The 20,956-nt window shown below is 36.5% G+C and overlaps 3 protein-coding genes across 5 annotated transcripts; 2 read left to right on the top strand and 1 right to left on the bottom strand.

The window, feature by feature from the left end:
* Window positions 1,219-5,029, top strand: LOC109224193 (protein S-acyltransferase 18). 2 transcript variants are annotated; one of them, XM_019388781.1, is made up of 9 exons: window positions 1,219-1,412; window positions 1,517-1,630; window positions 1,734-2,060; window positions 2,515-2,583; window positions 2,680-2,751; window positions 2,846-2,974; window positions 3,050-3,130; window positions 3,950-4,123; window positions 4,230-5,029. In XM_019388781.1, exons 1-9 carry the CDS (start codon window positions 1,371-1,373, stop codon window positions 4,794-4,796), a joined length of 1,575 nt encoding a protein of 524 aa, XP_019244326.1. In that variant the 5' UTR covers window positions 1,219-1,370; the 3' UTR covers window positions 4,797-5,029. The 2 variants fall into 2 exon arrangements, with proteins under 2 accessions (XP_019244326.1, XP_019244330.1); XM_019388785.1 differs by having other exon boundaries at window positions 1,493-1,630.
* Window positions 5,771-7,562, top strand: LOC109224182. Of its 2 annotated transcripts, none has more exons than XM_019388775.1 (6): window positions 5,771-5,894; window positions 5,999-6,046; window positions 6,126-6,183; window positions 6,653-6,766; window positions 6,951-7,118; window positions 7,202-7,562. In XM_019388775.1, the coding sequence occupies exons 1-6, from the start codon at window positions 5,809-5,811 to the stop codon at window positions 7,259-7,261; spliced, it is 534 nt and encodes a 177-aa protein (XP_019244320.1). In that variant the 5' UTR covers window positions 5,771-5,808; the 3' UTR covers window positions 7,262-7,562. The 2 variants fall into 2 exon arrangements, with proteins under 2 accessions (XP_019244320.1, XP_019244315.1); XM_019388770.1 differs by having other exon boundaries at window positions 5,996-6,046.
* Window positions 7,281-20,026, bottom strand: LOC109224175 (protein translocase subunit SECA1, chloroplastic). The gene is made up of 20 exons (XM_019388761.1): window positions 19,438-20,026; window positions 18,951-19,023; window positions 18,248-18,454; window positions 15,229-15,332; window positions 14,928-15,107; window positions 14,492-14,710; window positions 13,694-13,807; window positions 13,458-13,571; window positions 12,642-12,809; window positions 12,299-12,474; window positions 11,926-11,992; window positions 11,690-11,836; window positions 11,241-11,336; window positions 10,616-10,684; window positions 10,399-10,500; window positions 10,082-10,333; window positions 9,921-9,988; window positions 9,583-9,700; window positions 7,883-8,122; window positions 7,281-7,777 (listed from the first exon to the last, which is right to left on the bottom strand). The coding sequence occupies exons 1-20, from the start codon at window positions 19,852-19,854 to the stop codon at window positions 7,643-7,645; spliced, it is 3,066 nt and encodes a 1,021-aa protein (XP_019244306.1). The 5' UTR covers window positions 19,855-20,026; the 3' UTR covers window positions 7,281-7,642.

Genomic DNA, 20,956 nt, shown 5'->3' with positions numbered 1-20,956 from the left:
TAGCCACACCAACCACAGCTTCGCTGGCTGCGCCGTTCTCTCGACCTCGGCCAATTTGATCTGATCAACGCGACCAAATTTCTTCTAAAGGACGCGAACTGGGTCCGCTTATTGAGGGCGTGCAAGACTACGACTTCATCAAGCGGAGGGACTAACTGTATTGGTCTAAATTTGGCGACTTGGTAATAGCTAGATACAGGATCGAGGACGGGGTCGACCATGGCGTAATAGCGAAAAGCCCTCTTCAAGGGGAGCGTAGTCGAGGACGTACAACTGGGGTACAGGAGTAACGGTAGGATAGATTTAGGAATGAATACAAGGAATATTCCTTTGGATATTCTCTATTTTGTATTTATTAGGGTTTCTTGGAAATACCCCCTAGAAATAGGAAGAGATAGAGAATAAGAGGGGGATCTTCACTTTCTGAGAAAGACATATTGTAAAAGGTTGACTTGAGAGAATATACAAAAGTTTTCTTCATTTATTATCTTATCCAAGCACATGCTACTTAATCTTTGTTCACAAGATCCAAAGATTCCATAACCATTTTCACTTCTCTTCTTTCCACGTTGTTGTCAGGGGAAAGAACCATCCAAGTCATACAATAATTGGGTGGTAGATTCTTTCTTATTACCTTTATTGCCATTATCTACATTTATTGCATGTTTGTATTATCATATTTATTAGCATTCATTGAATACATACGTGCCGATTAACGTTGTTCATCTTACCGAATTCTCACAGTATTTGGTCTAGAATTTATTATTTTTAACTAAAATTCATCCTTCATCTCATCATTAACTGGTTTAACTAAAAGACTCAATACTATTTGGTCAAACATGTTGGAACCTGAAAAGATCAAGGCAGAAGAAAATGCATTTTATTTTTCGATTTGGTAAGAAATTTAATAATTACCAATTAGTTTTTTATCAGGAACAAAGTTAAAGAAATATAAAAAATATTTCTGACGTGTAAGCCAAATATATATAACATAACCGAATTTTTTCTTTTAAATGAATAGTAGTAGTAAGAGTTTAATACGTCTTCTCATTTTTTCTCAACTTATAAAAGAATAAACATTTATAGTGGATAAATCTATGTCATGGATAAAATTGAAAATTATGTTATACCCCACATAAAATGGAAAGGTGGATTGTGGACGGATTTGGATTAAAAGGGGAATTAAAAGCGGCCCAAAAGAAGAAAAAGGACATCCAGTTTCAAAATTTGAAATACAGCACGGCAAGGAGCGATGCCTGTGTACCGTTGGAAAGACACAGACTCAGGCTGATTCATTCCTCTATAGAGCTCAGCTGAAAAGAGATAAGAGTCACACAGAAAAGGAAAACAAAGACGAAGAACTGAACAATATGAGACGCCATGGCTGGCAACGTCCTCTTCACACGTTGCAGGTTAGCCATCTACACTTCTCTTTAGTTTTTTTCTCCTTTCTCTTTCACTTCTTTTGGAATTAAACAGCGTTTATCTTTAGTTTTAAGCTGGTGTTCAAATGCAGATAGTGGGAATTTCAGTCTTCTGTTTCCTCTTAGTGACTTTTTACTGCTTCCTGGGTCTTCTCCTCGGTAGTAGGATTGCTGAAATCACTGTCACCTCTCTTTTCACCTTCGTGGTAATTTAATTTCTCCAGTAATTTTTTTAGCTCAGTGTATTCAGACAACTGTATTTTAAGGCACAAATCAAAATTTTGCGTATCTGCCTTTCCTTTTATGCAGGCACTTTCTGCTGCATTTCTGTTTATAAGGTGTGCGGCCATTGATCCAACTGACAGGACGAGGTTCAGAGTGAAGAAAAAAAGCAATCGCACTGGGTTTTCGAACGTTAATTATGGATTTGTGTTGGGTCAAATTATTGTGAGATTTATAAGGAGAATAGAGAGGAGAGTCCTTAAGACCTTCATAAGGAGAAAGTACTTGGATCCTTTGAAGAGTAATCTTCATTTGGAGCCTTTGCTCATATTTCCCCTTCTCGTCAAAGATGATTTGGTCGCGCCACAGACAAGGGAGGATGACATTTCGTTTTGTTCGCTTTGTGATTTTGAGGTTCGCCGCTGCATCTGATATTTAAGTTTTGCTAAATTGAATAGACCCCACTAGAATTTATGTTTTAGATAGGGCATATGTTTTTTGTTTCACTGTCTACTTGCACACGCCAAATGGCTCAGCCAGGAATTTATATAAGGGGATTCAAAAAAGTACTACAATCTCGTAGTTGAGATTTGAACTTGTGACCTAAAACAACTTTTGGGCCCCCTTTACCACTACATTAGAATTTTCCTTCATGTAAAGGGGATTAAACAGTTTTAAATAATCAAAAAAATTAAAATATTGCCCTATTTACGTGGTATATTTTTTCGACAAAGAAAATTCAGTTGAATCCCCTCCCTCTTACTAGCTTCGCCCCTGGCACGCACATTGTTAATGTGGTGAAACAACATTATGCAGTTTCTAATAGTTGACAAATATATGAAAGTATCTATCTTGATCGTGTTTGCAGGTTAAAAAGCATAGCAAACACTGTCGGACCTGCAACCGATGTGTGGAGGGATTTGATCACCACTGCAGAGTAAGGAAATAGGATCTCTTTCTCTGTTGCTTCGTACATTAATTAAGGTACATCCGTACTCAAACTGACAGGATCTTTGTCTTTGAGTTGTTGCAGTGGTTAAACAATTGTGTCGGGAAGAAGAACTATACCACCTTCATTTTTCTAATGATATCCCTCTTGATAATGGTTGCTCTCTTTTTCTCTCTTGCACTCTCTTCTTTTTCCGGTATTCCTATTGAGTTTACATCTTAAGCTGCTAACAAATTTCCTGGTGAAACAGCTGCTTATTGAAGGAGGGACTGCTGTTGCCATATTTGTAAGGTGCTTTGCCAACAAAAGGAGCATAGAGCAAGAGATTCATATAAGATTCAATGCCAAGTTCCCTAAAGGAGTTCTTGCAACATTTTGTGTATGATTCTTTGCTTGTTTCTCTATTCCTCCCTAGATTCCATCAGTTGTTTATTTTTTAATGTATCTTTTACAGGTGATTTTGTTTCTAATGACATCATATTGTTCGGCAGCACTGGGGCAGCTTTTCTTCTTTCATATAGTTCTCATCCGAAAGGTATGACTGTTCCCCTTTACCAAAGATTTGTTGCAACAATAAAAGCATAACATATCTTTTGGATTGAGAGGAAGCAAGCGGAAGGAGAGGAGAGGGCTGAATTTGCTTTTGTATTGGTTTTTATTGAGAGAAGGCAGAATAGCGTCATGAACAAAGAGTTCTGATTTTCGCTTAAAAATAAGCGGAAAGGAGACCTTATCACATATGTGAAAAATAATATTTCATTGAGGGTTTATCGACACCCATTTCTTTCTTTTCCTTTCAACTAATGTAAGATAGTATGTAGGCTTATTATGTACTCCTATGTGATTAGTAAAAGCAAGCTTATTTATATATGGGAAATTGGAAAAATTAAAAACATGAGCTACTTGATTGCTTTAGTGTAGGAAACTTTAGGATAGAACCAAGGCTACTATTACTATAGCGTATGCTTCTAATACCACAAAAAAGTGGGTGCCACGTTAATCTTAAAGTAAGACAACATAAGAAAATCTACTTAGAAAAGAGAACTTAGTTTGTGGGCTGGTACAAGAACATCTTAGAGTACTATGTATGTTGGTGTAAGAATCCTAAAGTAGCTCTTCTTAGAGCTCCTATTGCTATACTGTAGGAATTCTAAAGTAAGGTTCATTATATGCTTAGCTCTTCGTAGTTAGTGCTGCTGCAGCCTCCTCCTTAACAAGTTTGTGCTGAGAAGACAACACATCGTAGGCTTGTAGACTACTGAGAACATAAGAAACTCGGCGTACAAGTTGCCCAGCATTCTCAGTTAAGTTTCTTGGTTTCACTGCTCATGATAAACCATGGTTCTGTTTGCAGGGAATGAGAACTTATGATTACATTTTAGCAATGAGAGAGGAGAACCAGTCTATGGAGCTTTTAGAGTCATCAGAAGATTCAGATTCCTCCTCGGATGAGAGTATCGACTTTGATTCACCTGAGAAGCCATCACTTATTTCACGACTTAGATGCAGAGAAAAAAGAATGAATCAGGTATGGTATGCATATTTTTTGCCTTAGTTTTTTGCATTCCTAGACCAATCAAAACTGGATATTTCTCTTTTGATCTTGTAAGTTGAATCTTGCACTTTTTGATCAGATCCCGCAGACAGTATCAATAAAAATTGATGGAGAAACTGAATCGTCCACATTGAAAGAAAAGCGAGGTTTTCGAGCTAACATTGACCCCTGGAAACTTATAAGTATGAGTAGAGAGAAAGCTCTACAAGCAGCTGAAAAGGCAAAGGAACGGCTCATCAAGCAGAAGGAAATAGTAGACCCAATGAAGCCACTACCACTAGAAACAAGAAGTGGACCACTGATGAATTTGGATACTAATAGAGTTCCCTTAGCTGTGGCGAACAGTAGGGAACTTGGTTTGACAAAAGAAGTGATCATCACAAAAGGGAGGCTAACCCGTAGTGGGCGATCGCCATTGCAGCTCTCTAGTCCAAGGCGGCGGTGTTCCTATTCTCCAACAGTTGGTATCCCTACACCTCGTAGTGGTAATGCTACTGTAGCATCCCCATCACCGAAACATAGATATAAAGGCAATTTCGATTTGAAATTAACGCAAGTCTCCAGGGAACTTGAGACTTACATTTCGAGGCAGGTATTATTTTCTGCCTTGAAGAAAGAAAATGAGATTGCAGCATCGCCAAGATAGTATGGGGATGGGTACATTTTTCTTCTTTTAGTTCACTTGTAATAGTATTTATGTTACTGGAATTGTTGCACAGGTTGACTCCATCATCATAACGAAGAACAACATTTGTATGATAATGTAACCTGCAATACCATATTTATTGATATTCCCCAACAAAGCGGGATTCAAAGATACATACTCTGCTCTCTTTTTTTGAGGAATATTTGTTGACCTTCAAGAGAGTAATGTGGTTAGTGAAGATATACCAACTTGGAACTTAGGCATAGTTATTTTTTGTATTTGTTGCCCTTCTTATTAGCTGAAAATTCTATTAATGTATTGTAGAACTCCACTTGACTTGGTTATTCTCCACTTGAATATGTCGATGGGTTTTGGTCAAGAACTCCTTTTATTGTTCTCCACAATTTTTCTTATTTTCCTACTTTTAAAGTTCTATCAATTTAAAATTTTCACTTATTAGTTTAATCTTGTGCAAATTAAAACTAAAGCAACCAATTCGAACGGTGGTGGTGCTTAAATTGACCTTTGATTCAACAATTGCGTTTCACTTCTCAAATTTGCTTTCCCTGCTAGTCTAGAGGAATTGTCAGTATTAATATAGGCGATTACGTAACCGGTCTAATTACAAGTCCTAGCACATCCCTACTAGGGCTACGAGTGGACTTGACTAATGACTTATGTCTAAATCCTATTAACGACTTCCTATTTAAGCAAAAAAGAAAAAAAAATATTCAAACCAACCAATCTTTAAGCAATAAAATAAAATAGAGTAGTTATATTTGAATGAGCTAGTCTCAAAGAGCATGGATGATATTAAATGAGTAGAATCAAGTTTAAAATTCTAATATTCAGACCAAGGATCTAAATTTGAAAAAGTGGCCAACTTCTAAATACAAGGCAACAAATGTGGCCATCTGACTTAAACACCAAGCCCATGTTCAACGTAGCTCATTATATATGTCCAAACACAGTTCGTAGTTTCTGAAATTTTCCAAGGCAGGAGAGGTGAAAGATGAGTATGCCAATTACTGCTTCTAGAACCAAATCTACCGGAGAAGATGTCTCCGTTTGCGGCAACTCTTTTCCTCAACAGAAAATGTAAACCTCTTCGATTGATTTTTAATATAGTCAATCTAGTTGTAGTAAGCATTGTTAATTAATGGCTGCGGTTTCTGATGTACACCATAAATGTAATGCAGCAGGTGCTATGAAGGTGAAGTTCTGGACCGTCTTCTCACATCGATTAAGAGGTAAATATATCCTTTTCCCTGTTTCTCAAGTGTCTTTTTTTTTTTTCTTGCCGAAAGATATTAACGACGCCAGCCGCAGGGAGATAGCAACAGCCAGAAACTCCGACGTATCTTTACCTGAGAAACTTTGGCTTAAGGTTGGTTCCTACTCTCCTCTTCAGTTTTTTTTGGGTATATTTTAAGTAGAAAAGGTCCAAAGTCCTGTTATATTCGAAATTATTCAATTTTGTCTCCCTTAGATTTTTGGTTTTTTCATACCCCTGCACTGCCATTAACGGAGCTTCATCTGCACTGCCATTAATGGAGCTCCACTATGAATATTGGTGGACTCCACGTGTCCAAATTTACCTCTCAACTTATGATTATGATTTAAATTTAACCTCGTGATTAGACTTTTTCCTAACCACGGGTAAAGATTAGACCAAAAATGTAAAGGGGCAAAGTGGCTGGGGCAAATCTGACCCTTTAGCCTATTTTAAACCCCATTGTTCTCCACCATCCAACGTCTCTCAAAGAAGGAAATATTACCAATTAACTTATTTAAAAGAAAAATGCATTTTTCCAGTTTTCATCTCATACTCAACTGCCGATTTGATATGTGTGCAGCAACTGTTTTCAGTAGGGGTGAATGAAATTACTCGGGTGCTTGAGAGAATGCCCCCGATTCCTGCTAATGAACGCTCATCACTATCGGCTAAGATGCATTCTGCTCGACTTCAGGTTTAGCTCGCCTACTCATGAACTTTTTACTAACTCAACTTTCATTTGGTTTAACCTGGCTAACAAATTTCACGTGTGGTTTATATGATTATTTGAGGTTTTCAGAATCTACAGGATTGCAACTTCTCTTATATGATGCATTAATGTGTTATACTCTTTGGCATTGTTCATTGTGGATATTTAGGTTGTACTAATAGCATCTGATTGTCATCCGCGGTTGCTGACCAAACATCTGGAGAGCTTGGCTATTTCAAAAAAGGTACCAATTGTCTTTGTCAAAGACAAGAAAAGAGGTTCTTTGAGATTAGGTGAATTGGTAAAACTTAAAACTGCAATTGCCATTGGCGTTAAGGTAAAGGGAATTCTCCTTTTTTTTTTTTGGATTTTGAACTGCACTTTTAACTTCAAATGTGTAATATGGTATGCTCAATGCAGGATAAAGGAAACCAGTTTAATAAATTCATCAGCAACGGAATGATCCATAACTTTGAATAAACTACATTGCAACCGGAGCTTCATACACAGACATTGATCAATTGTATATCGTGGAGGAGCATCTGGTCATTTTTGGTTACAAGCCTTGTGAAAGTGAATTAATATGTAGTTCTATGAAGCATTTATCATCTATACAATCACATGTACATCAGGGAAGATAACTTACATGGTATTGATACAGAGACCTACTGAATTTTGTATTCTTATCTTAGCTGAGTAATGGCTGCGAAGATTCGCGATGTATTACGGCCCTGTGGCCACCTTCCTTCAATTTGCAAGTAACATTTAGGCTGCTTTGCAATTCAGAATTATGTGTTCGTAAATGAAGCTACCTCACATGGCTCCTGCTTTCCCCAAAATTGTCAGTTCCAAATTAATGTTTTATGTGCTAGACTGTGAACTAACAGCTGATGGGGACGGATTAGTAGCACCATTACCACCCCTCCCATTAGCATCGAGTTTGTCCACCTTGTTGCTCTGTTTCTGGTCCTGCTGCTTCACCATGACTGGTTGAAACTGAAAAAAACGCAGATTTCGTTAATTGGGAGGAGCGAACCAAATTGCATCCTGTACAAACTCTCTTTATTGAGGATTAGTAGATCTCAAAGTCAGAATACTAACCTGATAAACAGCGTATATGACATTCCTCCTGATCTGTGCCATCATCTCAATGAAAAGGTTGTACCCTTCAAGTTTGTATTCAATTAGTGGATCCCGTTGTGCATAGCCTCGTAACCCCACAGCCTGCTGAACAAACTTGAGTGCTTGCAAGTGTTCTTTCCACAGACGATCGATGTTGTTCAATATTAGAAATTTCTCTGCTTCTTTCATCAAACCTGGAGCTTGTTTCTCCACAATATCCTACACAGCAGCAATGAATATTCAATAGTAAGAAAAAGAAGGAAATGAAGAAACAATTCAATGCCTCAAAATTTCAACAGAAGTTGAAAAGTAAAGAACTTTCAGTTTGAACAAAATCCCTATCAAAATTTTCAAAAACTGAAGAGTAAATAACTTACAAAAGTTTGTCGTAGTAAATAAACCCATATGCCTTTTCTGTCAATAATTTCTCTTTTTTTTCCCAAATTATTCTCGGTACATGTTTGGTCTGATTATCAGAATCTAATTCTTAGTATGTAGAAGGATCACTATTTAAATTGAATAAAACATGATTAGTTCCGTTGCAGCATTGTCTTTCTGTAGTTCACGGATTGGAACTTTTTAATGTATTGACAATAGACTTGTGATATAATAATACCCAGAAAAAATGTTGATCTAGACAGGTGAAATAATCTGAACCAGTGAGGTACAAAATCTTGGCCAGTTCTCCAAGTAATTTATGTTTGATCCCAAGAAAATTAATCAATTAGACCTCTTCCCAGAATATTTTAGGTTGACCATGTGAATCTCCTGTATCATTCAAAAGATTTGTTAAAATTAGAATATGTCACGTTGAGCATTGACCTATCGCAACCACTCTGCCTTATCCGAGCTTAAGACTAACTATCAGATATGCAGTGGATGTGCAAGAAAAAGGAAAAGGAATTTGGAGTTAGCATTTGGACTTTGAGGTAGTTTTGTTCCTCCACCTCTCTTCTGTTCCATTTACACCTTCTGAACATGCATCCTACTACTACTGATTGCAATAGTATAGGTACGGAAAGGACCTTGTTATAGATAAATTAAAAAGATTAAGAGTAATTCGACATTTCAACTTGATGTGGAGTATGAATATTATCCCTTACCAATAAATGAACTTTAGAATTGTGTGAACAGTTTCATCTAGAAGCTTAAATTTTTATGCATTTATTTAGGTCCTAATTCTCTTTCTTGGATCAAACTTTTGACCCATTTGAAGAGTGCAGTGAGACTCAAACTTATGATCTCTGCTCCTAATGGTATTTATTGAATTGTGTGACCGCGACGTCTACAAATGCAAATTCTTAGAAAGGAGACCTTTTTAATTTGTTTAAGTCTACAACAGAATGTTAGTTTTCGAGAGAACTACTTGCACATCCGATCGGATTTAATGATGTTAAGTTGACCTGCATTTTGCTAAAAGATAACAAGATCCTCTCATCACAAGCAGATCTAACGATTATGTGAAATGTCCTTTTTTCCTAATGAGAATTGCAACCTCTTACTCCCTCCATCTCTTCCAACCAAACTTTTCTTTTTAAATGCTCGGTGTTTTAACTTTTAAATACTTGAAGACAGTATTCAATAATTACTTTCATCTTGCAAGGATCACCTATACTAAACCTAATGGTTGAGGTAAGAGCTGGAAAGAAATATAGGAACTACAACCAAAGAAAACTGACCCTCTTCTGGAGATATGCTTCACGTCCACGTAGCTGAAGATACTGCTGCAATTCTTCATAAGTAGAACCATTACTCGTCAACAAATCAGGTGTCAAATCATTCAGCAGATAGCAATACCTGTAAAGGTCAAGCAACTCAGAGTAGAATCCTAATACTAATACACTATTCAAAATTTGGAAGGACATTTGTGTGAAATGGAGCTTAGGTGACAATAACCAAAGCATGCTGGTTACAGCACTCTTAAGATACCAAAGCCGTTCCTTTGGTATACAAGTACAAAAGATGCATGAAGTCGTAAACAAAACGACATAGTAAAGCTTCTTCACGAGATACTTACTGTTGGAGCTTTGAAATAAGCTTCTCGAGATCCCAACTTTCTCTTGGAGCATCAGGACCAATATTTGCCTGTTATATTTCAACAGAAAAGAAAAAAGATGTCACAAATCCATTTCGGAAAGAACTGACTTTCAGAGTTAGGAAATTAATAAATCCATATACCTCTAGAATGTCATTCATTGTTAATTCAGCATATTCAATAAGGAGAGATTGGAGGTCATCTGCTTCAAGGGCCCTTCTTCTCTCGGTATATATCCTGTCTCTTTGGCTATTCAATACCTCATCATATTCAAATAATTGCTTTCTGATGTCAAAAAAGTAATTTTCCACTTTCCGTTGAGCTTCATCTAGTGCTTTTGTCAACATCTTCGATTCAATTGGTAGGTCCTCTACTCTAAAAGCTCTCATCAGCCCCTGATTGTCATAAAATTAATAATGTCTTACAAGAACATTATATCTAGAGCACACAAATTACCTACCTGAATCCGATCCCCGCCAAACACACGGAATATGTTATCTTCAAGACTGAGAAAGAAGCGAGAACTTCCAGGATCTCCTTGCCTACCACTTCGACCACGCAGCTTTGCACATATAAATATTACAATCAAAATTCCAATGGAATAACTATGAACAACGAGATGAAAAAGAGTACTAATTGGTTTTGCACTTACTGCAATAGCAATATCAAAATAGTACCTGATTGTCAATTCGCCGCGACTCATGCCGTTCAGTCCCGATCACATGCAGCCCACCAGCCGAAACAGCCTTTGCACGTCAAAATAAAAAGTCACAAGAATATACAACCGAAGGGAAAAAGGAGAAGAAATTTCTAGGACTTAAACTGACTAAATTGAGTCAAGCTGGAGGCTAGAGCTCTTTGCAGACGAATGGATTTTTCTTTTATATTGGAGTGAGAGGTATTATTTGGGAGGACAAAAGGCAAAGAGAAGTTGAAGAAAGCTTGTCCTGTAGAAATATTGAGAAATTCCAGTATTTTCAACTTTTTTTAAGCATCATCATATTATTAGTTATCCTTTTTTTTTTCTCATTGAAGATTACAAAGTATATTAATATTAGAGGAGGAAGTTACATAACATTGATCAATCACTTATAAGAAAAAGAAAAAATCTGTAATACTACCTCATATTTTCAGTCCCACTCAGATATAGTGTACGCCGCAGAATCATACATATGTGCAGTATATTCAAGCAGTAGAAACAAAGAGAGATTCATGCTGAAGTGAATGCTGGTTTTCAGAAATTTATGACTAGTTCAAAATGAAAGAGGAATTCTCAAGATAATTTAAAGGAGCATAAATTACTTCTTTTTTCTCTCCCTCAGTGTAGACTTTATATTCTCTGACAATTTCCAGAAATGCACTGCGTAGTTTCGCAATTACTTCATCTTGAACAGGACCCTGTGACATAAAATATACATCAATGAGTAAGAAAAAAAAAACAATAGCTTCTATTTATTTGTCGTTACTATTGTGCTTGAGTCATTGTCTCTCTCCAAACAATAGAAGGAAAAGGTATCAACGTAAGTTTTGAAATTTCATATATTAGGAGGCGTTTTGTCAAGTTGGATTATGAAAAGCTTGAAATAAGCACTACACTGCTGACATCAGCTGTATAGCAATTTCCATTTCTATTTAGGATTTTCCTCTGTAAGGCGTAAATTGTTATTGGTTACTATCCTCATTGGATATTAAAATCAATCTTGTCAAGACAAAAATACTCACAGGATAATTAATTCTTATTTTAACTTCACCTTTTCACAAGAGTAAGATAATCGTTCCTCCGCTTCTAGTTCAGTTAATGATCTCGGACCCCACATTTTTACAGCAAATTCTACAGCTTCCTCAGCCAGCTTGGTCTTTTCTTTGGACAGCGCACATGGAAATAGACTTTCAGTTACCTAGAGGATTATGCGGACATCAATCTCATAGTAATCACAATAAAAGCATACTTTTGAAGTTGCTTTACAAAATCATACTCAAGACTAACCTTCCATGTCCGCTTTGGAGGAGGTTTCTTTACAGAGACAAAAACTCCTTCAGCTGGTCTGACAACTCTGTGGCATTCATATTATTCACAAACGTTGTAATACTTTGAAGCAATGGCTTATTAAAAGAAGATAGTTCGCATTAGCCAGTGATTTCTCCGTCTAGTTATAATTTTTTATCATCAGCATACACTAGTTCTTTTCCTAAATGACAAATTAATTAGGAGACAACACCAATTCCATATGCTGCCAACTGCTGTAAGGAATACCAACTTGTTCTTCTTAGGAGAAAAAGTCTAATTCTTTTGCAATAGCAGTCAACTGTGCATCTACTGACAATTCATGAGAACATAAGATTATCCATTGAGCAACAACCTTGGCATTAATATTTCTCGCAACTTCAATCTTGCCATGAATTCTGCATTACCGCCAAGAATTATATCTGTCCCACGACCTGCCATGTTAGTTGCAATTGTTACTGCACCAAGACGCCCGCTCTGTGCCACAATTTCAGCTTCTCTTTCCACATTTTCTGGTTTAGCATTCAGAACCTTGCATAAACAATGTACATTCAAAAACCTTTAGAGAATAACTAACTTGGGGCATTTGACAGTGCCCAATAGAAGTCTAAAATAATATAAGAAAAATCAGCATGAAAAAGAGACTGCAATTATGGACAACCTTGCTTTCAAGTGCATATTCAAACTTTAGAGCTCACCTCATGAGGGATTCCAGCTTCACGCAACTGCTCTGAAAGTGCATCACTCTGCTCAACGCTAGTGGTACCAACCAGTACAGGTCGCCCTATTTTATGCATTCTAGAAATCTCTACAACAACTGCTCTCCATTTGCCAGAAGTTGCACGAAACACTACATCAGATTCATCCTGGAAAAGAGGGAATAAGAAGATGAGAAAGACAAAATTATTCATAAAAAATGTTCGTGTTTGGAAAAAATGTGGAAATGAGTAAGAGCACATACATTCTCATGTTAAAGGATCAAATCTATTCTTCCTATCATTAAAAGATTTTTTCCACCAAAATTGAGGAGAAGCCATATTTTAAAATCAGACAGAAATCCCAAAATTTTTGAAGTTAAAGGCCTTAAGTGGTGGATAGTACTGTTACATTAGAGTTAATTAGTGGTGTACAAAGAGCTGAGAAGGTAAAATAATATCACTATTACATTAGCATTGAATGCTTTGTGTCAGCCTTTGAGCGCAAATAGATTGACCATTTTTCAATGCTCAGCCTATCATTCACAGGCCCAATTGGACTGCTTTGTGGCACAGCCTAGTTGCTAAATCTGCTTTAGCAACTACATTTCACGCAACAGCATGTATATATTGGGGACACTAATTCTAATGTGCCAATTATGTTATTACTGACGCGCTGTTACTTAGGATACATAGAAATGTTCTACATGGAAAGTTGATGCATGTTGCAGCTAACCTCTGAGTTTCACGTTTGCATAATAAGAAAGAAAGCCTCGACTGACGAAAAACCATAAAAGTGGAAGCCAAAATAAGACTTACCTTTCTTATCATTGGCTTGTTTGTAGGCACCATAGTTACTTTGAGTTTGTAAATGCTCTCAAATTCTGCACTTTCTGTTGCAGCAGTGCCAGTCATGCCGCAAAGCTTTGGGAACTATAGCTCATTAAACCAAATATCAAAAGTTTTAGCTCCAGAAAATGACAGATACCACTAAAACTCTGGACAAACTTAACAGAATATGAATGTAGTATATCTTCTGAAGAAGGGAACCCAACCTGGAGAAAGAAGTTTTGGTAGCTAATTGATGCTAAGGTTACTGTTTCATTTTGAATGGGTACGCCTTCCTTCGCTTCCACTGCTTGGTGAAGTCCATCACTCCAGCGTCTCCCCTGAAAACATATAATTGGCTGTAAATACATACGTCTTTAAGAGGCTAACCACCAGCTTTCAGTCAGTCAAATGCTAGATGACCACGTAGGTCACAGTATGGACGTTTACTTGTGCTAAGACAGGCAGAATCATATGACTTCACTACATGCAAATTTTTACCTTTTATCATAGTGTGGCGTGTCTTACATTCACAACTTCAAAGAATAATAATACCAATAACCTAATAAATAGCGCACCGCAAAAACTTCAGTGTAAGGCAAAGAATCTCACGACATTCTTTTTACGACATGAAACAATCAAGGTCCAAAACATGCAGTATGAGCAATTGATTAGTACAGCTCAAGTGAAAACAAAGGGTAGGAACTTCTGAGCATGTGTACCCGACAAGCTCCTATCATCTTCTATTTTGCATTAGCACATTCCCGCCCACCACACATCCCACGAAAAAAGAGGGTTACACTGCCGCTCACCCTAACACATACCATGGCCTGCTCATGTAGCAGAACAGTGGGAGACGGATTTCGATAAAACTTGCACCTAACAGCTCCGTCAATGCTTTCCGAAATAGGAAAGAAAGAATTGCACCGAAACATTATGCTATAAATTAGATGTATAAAACTTCTTTTAATTTCTTTAATTACTAATCCCAGTCAGACTAAAACACTTGAAGCAAACAAAGTCACCTGCATGACTCGCCCGGTGAACTCATCTACTATCAAAACCTCCTTTCCACGAATGATATAGTTCACATCTTTAAGAAAAAGTTCTTTGGCTTTTATTGCATTCAAAATATATGATGCCCACTGTTCCCGGGGATCATACAAGTCTTTCACATCCAGAATTTCCTCAGCATCTGCATAACCCTGCTCTGTCAGTAATACATTTTTTTGTTTCTCGTCAACCTGCATTTGCAGCGGGAGTATGTAATTAAACTGATTTGCAGAAAAAAAACAACAACAATGTTATGATCTTGTATGAAACTTTTGTTTCTACAGAGACAACAATATAAAGCCATAGCAAAAGATCCCTTGTCAGATTCCTAGCTAAAAGAGAAAATCCAGAAATAGCTGAAATCCTGTTGGTTAATGGATCGATCATCTGGCAAAGTTCAATCCTTACCGTATAATGAATATCCCGCTCAAAGGCAGCTGCTACTTTAGCAGCTTTATAATACTGATCACTAGGTTTTTCAGCAGGTCCAGATATGATTAGAGGAGTCCTGGCTTCATCAATCAGAATAGAGTCAACCTCGTCAATCACACAATAATTGAAATTTCTCATGACAAGCTCATCCACGCTCTGCAGAGTAAAAAACAAAATCACTTGGCCAGTAGTAGGTGGAGAATCCTAGTAACTTCAGAGCATATAGAATGTACAAGCAAAACATATCAAACTATAACAAAGTAAAAGATTTACTTTCCGTGGCAAGATTATCTCTCAGGTAATCAAAACCCAGCTCGCTATTAGTCACATAAGTGATGTCACACAAGTAATTTTCCCTCCTTTGCTCACTTGTCATGTTCTCTGTTCCAATTAAAATCAATGTTAGATTACTGAAAAACCTCCTCAGGAAAATAGAACATAGAACTTCACAGATACTTCAAATTAGTATTCAAAGCTTCCCATCAAAAAATTAATATTCAAAGCAAATATCTAGAAGCTACAATGGACAAAGATGACCCTTGACCAGGGGTGGATTTACAGGGAGGGGTATGGGTTCACGTGAACCCATCGTTCCATCCCTAAACTGCATATAGCACTGTAATTCTTCTGGTATAATACATAATTAGATCTGGGTGAACCCATGCTGGTCTATTGGTGGCTGTGTCCCCCTTTGATAGTTCAGGTCAGGGGTTCGAATCCCTTATCCCCTGTTTCCCTTTATACTTTTTGTCTTTTCTTTTTCTGTTTCTTGTCTTCCTTTTCCATCTTTTCTTTTTTGGTTTCATTTTGCTGTTCTTTTATTGTTTTGTCTTTTTCTTTATTTTATGTTTATTCTTTTCTCCCTTTTTTCTTTTCTTTTTTGGTTCATTCTTGAGTTTTAAAATTCCTAAAAAATTAAAATTCACATCTATCTCAATATTTTACGAACAACAATCATCCTCTTACTAATTTATTTATCATTTCTCTCATTTATATTTTCTTTCAAATATTTCTTTGATTTGTGAAGTGAGTTTTCTTCAAATAACGATGCTATTATTAAGCATTTTTAAGGTATAAAAATTGTTAAGCACAATTATAAACCGAATGATGTTTTTTTTTTGACAAAGTATAAACCGAATGATATTTTCTTGTGATAATAGTATTAACCATGATTTGTTCGATAAGTTATTGTCATAGCAAAATTTTGATGGAGTCAAGCTAGACAGTAGTATAGTGCACCCATACTCTTAAAATCCTAGATACACCTCTGCCCTTGACCTCTCTTAAAAGGAAAAACTTTGCTATAACAGTTGATGATCTTAAAAACATGAAGGAAAATTAAACCACATGGACTATCCGGAAATATAATGACAATAATAATAGTAACAATAATGATACTCGCTTTGTTTTAATTTATGTGAAGATATTACTATTTGGGGAGTCAAACAAGGGTTTCTTTGACCATGGTTCTTGCAAATACTTTTAAAATATTTTGGATCTTAAGAATAGTCTTTTATCTTTGATCGCTTTTTGGTGCACTCATATAACCCCTACTTGTATAGAAGATTGGGCGTCATTTGTAGAGAATCATGTTTTGATGTAAATTCTCTACTTTTTGGTATACTTCTTGTATATGGTAGTTTTCTCCCTTTTGATTAATATAATTTACCTTATCAAAAAAGAAAACTATTGCAACTTATAATTAATTTTTATGTAGTTTCCAAATATGTAAATTTTATATCAAAAATTTTGAAAATTCTATTTCCGAGTTCACACCAAAAGCTAGTCAGTTTGACCCTCGTATTCCAAAAGTTTCACATAAATTGAAATTGGGGGGAGTATATGTTTTTTTAAATAAAAATAGTGATCAATGAGTCAAAGGGAAATATATTGAACATTTTTACGGAAATGACACGTTGGGGGTGTGGTGGGGGGGGGGGGGGGGGGGAAGAAAAGAAGAACAAGAAAAGCTAAATGAATTGTTTTATGACAATGTTGTTCGGACTAGCTTGCACACACCTCAACTTCCATCGGGTACCTGCTATCGACACAAGTACCAAACAACTCTGCCCACTAAGGTTTAAGGCTTAAGCAGATGGGAAGATATCACCTAACATTTTTTGCCTCTATTTTTTGTCTCTGTTTGAATTTAAACCTGAAACCCCATGGTTCTCCTCCCACTTCATTGACCACTAGCTCACATCCTTGGATGCACAAAGCCTAAAAGAATCAAATAATCACCATCGCAAAAATTGAATCATGTGATATTTTGATTAAATTTTTTTTAAGAAGTTAACTTATTCTTTGACTAAATATAAACATATGCTCCTCCCCTGCCCCCTCCTCGAACCTTGCAGGTGCAGCCTTCCACACCCTTCAATCTGGCCTCTCCCTGCTCAATACCTAGCAATATGCTATTTTGCACCTCCTCCACCATTGATCTCCTTAACCCCAACCCCCAACACAGTTATCAATCTCCCTCCACACTACCATCTCAACAAAAATTTTACTAAGTTAATAATTTGCTAATGTTATGGAAAAACTTTGGTATACAAGATGTATACAAAAGGTAGAGAATTTTGCCGAATTTGTCAATACCAGCTGGATTACCTATATGCTCCAAAATCTTCAAAAGGGTACTTTTGAGTCAATTCTACGACCATTTCTCTCTTCACAACATGGTAAACCCCACTCCTATACCCTAACTCAGAAGAGTCTCCTTTGTTGATTCAAAATCCAAACCTTCTGGTACGAAGAGAAGTGCTTCTGTTACTGGAAAACCTCTCTTATCCTCCTTCGGAAATTCTTCTCTTCCTCCCATTTTGTATTATCCATATGAGCGTCAAAGGAACCACTCAACCGTACCTTTCTATGTTTTTTCTTCTGAATTTCCACCGGAGCATTTCTCAGATTGTTTTTGACATAAGTCATTTAACTCAGAACATATTTCATGATATGCACCATAACTTGCATGTAATCAGGATTAAAGCCAAATGGTTTACGTCTTACCCGGCTTTCTTGTACTCAACTAATGTAGATTCTTCTTCTTATCAAATTTTCTACTATTCGGATGCCTCCCTATGTTTTTTACATTTAAAAAGACACTTTTCTCGTGCTTTGGGGAGCTAGCCCGATCCTGTTAGAGAGTGCTTATGTACTCATCAACGGACAAATTCGATTTTGACACACAATTGAATGAAAACTTTAAAGCTTGGCTGTAGCTAATAGAAGTGATGAAAAGAACTGTAAGCTAAAAATTAAGAATGCTAAGGTAGAATTAAAAAAATGAGACATACGTTGGATGAGGCCAACTTTTAGTCCAAGAAAACGGGGAACTTGACCAACCCATTCACAATCTCGACGTGCCAAGTAGTCATTGACTGTTACCGCATGAACTCCTTTCCCAGTCAACGCATTCAAATAAGCAGGTAATATGGCGACAAGAGTCTTTCCTTCACCAGTCCTCATTTCAGCTATTTCTCCCTTATGGAGAACCATACCACCTATATGGGGAAAAATTGCAAAAAGGTGATATCACTTGCATGATTATGAAATAATTGCTTCATTCTGTATAAGTGGGTTTCTTAAATAACTGATGATGAACTAAACAAACCTTGAACAAGAAAATACCATTTATACCACTAAATAAGGGAGAGTAAGCTAGTTGAGATCTTGAAGAAACCTTGTCAGATTTTTCTTTCCAAAAACATCCAACTGACCCAAATTGCAAAGAGAAGTTCAATAGGTCACTTCACGAAATAGGAGTTTATGTGCTTAATCACACTCTGTTACTCTTATTTTCCACCATACCATATTCTTAGTTTTTTTCACAGATATCAATCATGTGCAACAAAAGTCTGTTACCTTCAAATAGTGCAACACTCAGCAAAATTTGTTTAATGGTATGGTGAACATGTTCACATTTAGTTATATGGTAGGGCAAGATTCTATTATCCAAATTAATATGGTTATATATCATTAAAGTCAGGTCATTTCTACCTATAAGTTGCACATCAAAAGGACGAAGGCCCAGAACCCTTTTTGAAGCCTCCCTGACAACAGCAAATGCTTCCTGCAAACAAATTGTACTTCAGTCACTGAACAAAAGCCCATTCCAATTTTAAGTAAAGAAAATTCAGAAAAACAATACTCCCTCCATCCGAATTTATGTTTAACTAGGCATGTAGTTTAAGAAAGAAAGATACACCAGACATTTTTGTGGCTACAAATCATCTCAATAAGATTAAAATAGTAAGTTCTAAGTTAAATTATTTCTAAATATAGAAATGTGTTATCCTTTTGGGACAGACTGAAAAGGAAAGAGAGTCACGCAAATTGAGACAGAGGGAGATCAAAGATAACATTGTTATGAAGCATGGTGTTCATACTTCTAAATGATGAACACTAGACATAGCACCAGCTTTAGATAAGATTAGCAAAAAGAAAGTTACAAAATATAACAGGAATTTTGGTTCAATTAGCTCACAGGTAAAAGAGAGTCCAAAGAATCTCCGCGGCGAGCCCGTTCCTGCAGAGTAGCTGTTTTCTCCCTCAATTGAGAGTCGGATAACGAAGACAATTGTGATTCCATCCCATTAATAAGTGCGACTGTGGGAGCATACATCTGCCTAGTTGACTCGCCTGAATCAGAAGACTTAAAAATGCCTCCCAATAAGCCTCCCAAAGATGCCATTGGACTTATTAGTCTCCTCCTACTCCTATTCCTCCGACTTTGTTTCTGCCCCAAATTAAACAGGCACAAGGATTGCTCTCTTCCACCAAGCCAACTGTGTGCGCCAACTAGTTGAGCGGCAATTCCACGGCGGTTGGCTAAGGAGGGGAACAGGCGGTTAATGGCGGTGGCCGGCCACTCAATGGACGGCGGTGAAACCACCAGCTCCATTAGTCCGGTGGGAAATTTAACGTATAGATACAGCAAAGCTTCTTTCTCGTTAGTGCGTGTGTGTGTGAGAGAGAGAGAGAGAGAGTATGTGCCTTTTGGAATTTCAGCAGGGGTTGAGGATCAATGAGAAGATAACCGATAAGGCACCAATAGTTTGCTAACTGCAAAAAAAACGAACGCAAAGTGTTTATTTAAGAATAAATAGATCTTAATTTCCTAAAATAAGATTAAATATTTCCAAAAAGGCAAAAACCAATCCAAGGTAGTACTAGATTTTATAAGAGAACTGATTCAAATATTGTCCACTTTTATTTATTATTTTTCATTTTTTGCAAAACCAAAACCAAACACACATTTCCCCCCAAAAAGAAATTTCTCCAATATCTTATACAAAGAGTAAAACAAAACAAAATCAATCACCTTGTATTTACTTGGTGTGTTTTTTGGCACGAAATATACTTTTTTTTTTTTTTCTTTTGAATATACACTTTACTGATATACTTCCAATTTAGGTTGTCCCAAAATTATGTGAGCTTTTAACTACTCAAACAAAAAAGGTAAACCTATAACTCAACACTTCCACTCCATATTGACCTAGTGTTTCTAAAAATGCATAATAATACAAAAGAACCGATTTATTATTTTTCTACTTTGCTAATTGGAAAGTACTTCTGTGTCTTCAACTCCAGTGGACTATGAACGTAAAAAGTAACTTGTTTGGTACGATGGAAAATATTTTTAAACTTTTTAATGTTTTGTTGGTTTAAATATTTTAAAAACTATTTTTCCAATGAGCTCATTTACATGATGAGAGAAAATATTTTCCAAATTTTTTTTCCACCTTCCGCACCCCTACTAACCGGCAACTCCCCCTTCCTCTACCCAATCTCCCCACCCCATAGTATTTGCCTAAATTATATATTTTTAAAGACTCCCTAATCAAACACTAGAAAATATTTATCGAAATTTTTTTTCTACTTACCAACCAAACATGAAAAAAAATAGTGATAAAACAGCTCATTTTCCGAGAAAATATTTTCTTTAAGTCCTAAAATCAATCATATCATGCAACAATATATCACTAAGAAAAAACTTAAATACT

The sequence above is a fragment of the Nicotiana attenuata genome, chromosome 1 (assembly GCF_001879085.1).
Source record: "Nicotiana attenuata strain UT chromosome 1, NIATTr2, whole genome shotgun sequence".
Taxonomy (NCBI): domain Eukaryota; kingdom Viridiplantae; phylum Streptophyta; class Magnoliopsida; order Solanales; family Solanaceae; genus Nicotiana; species Nicotiana attenuata.
Note: the sequence above shows the minus strand (reverse complement) of the source record. Positions and strands in the feature narration are given on the sequence as shown.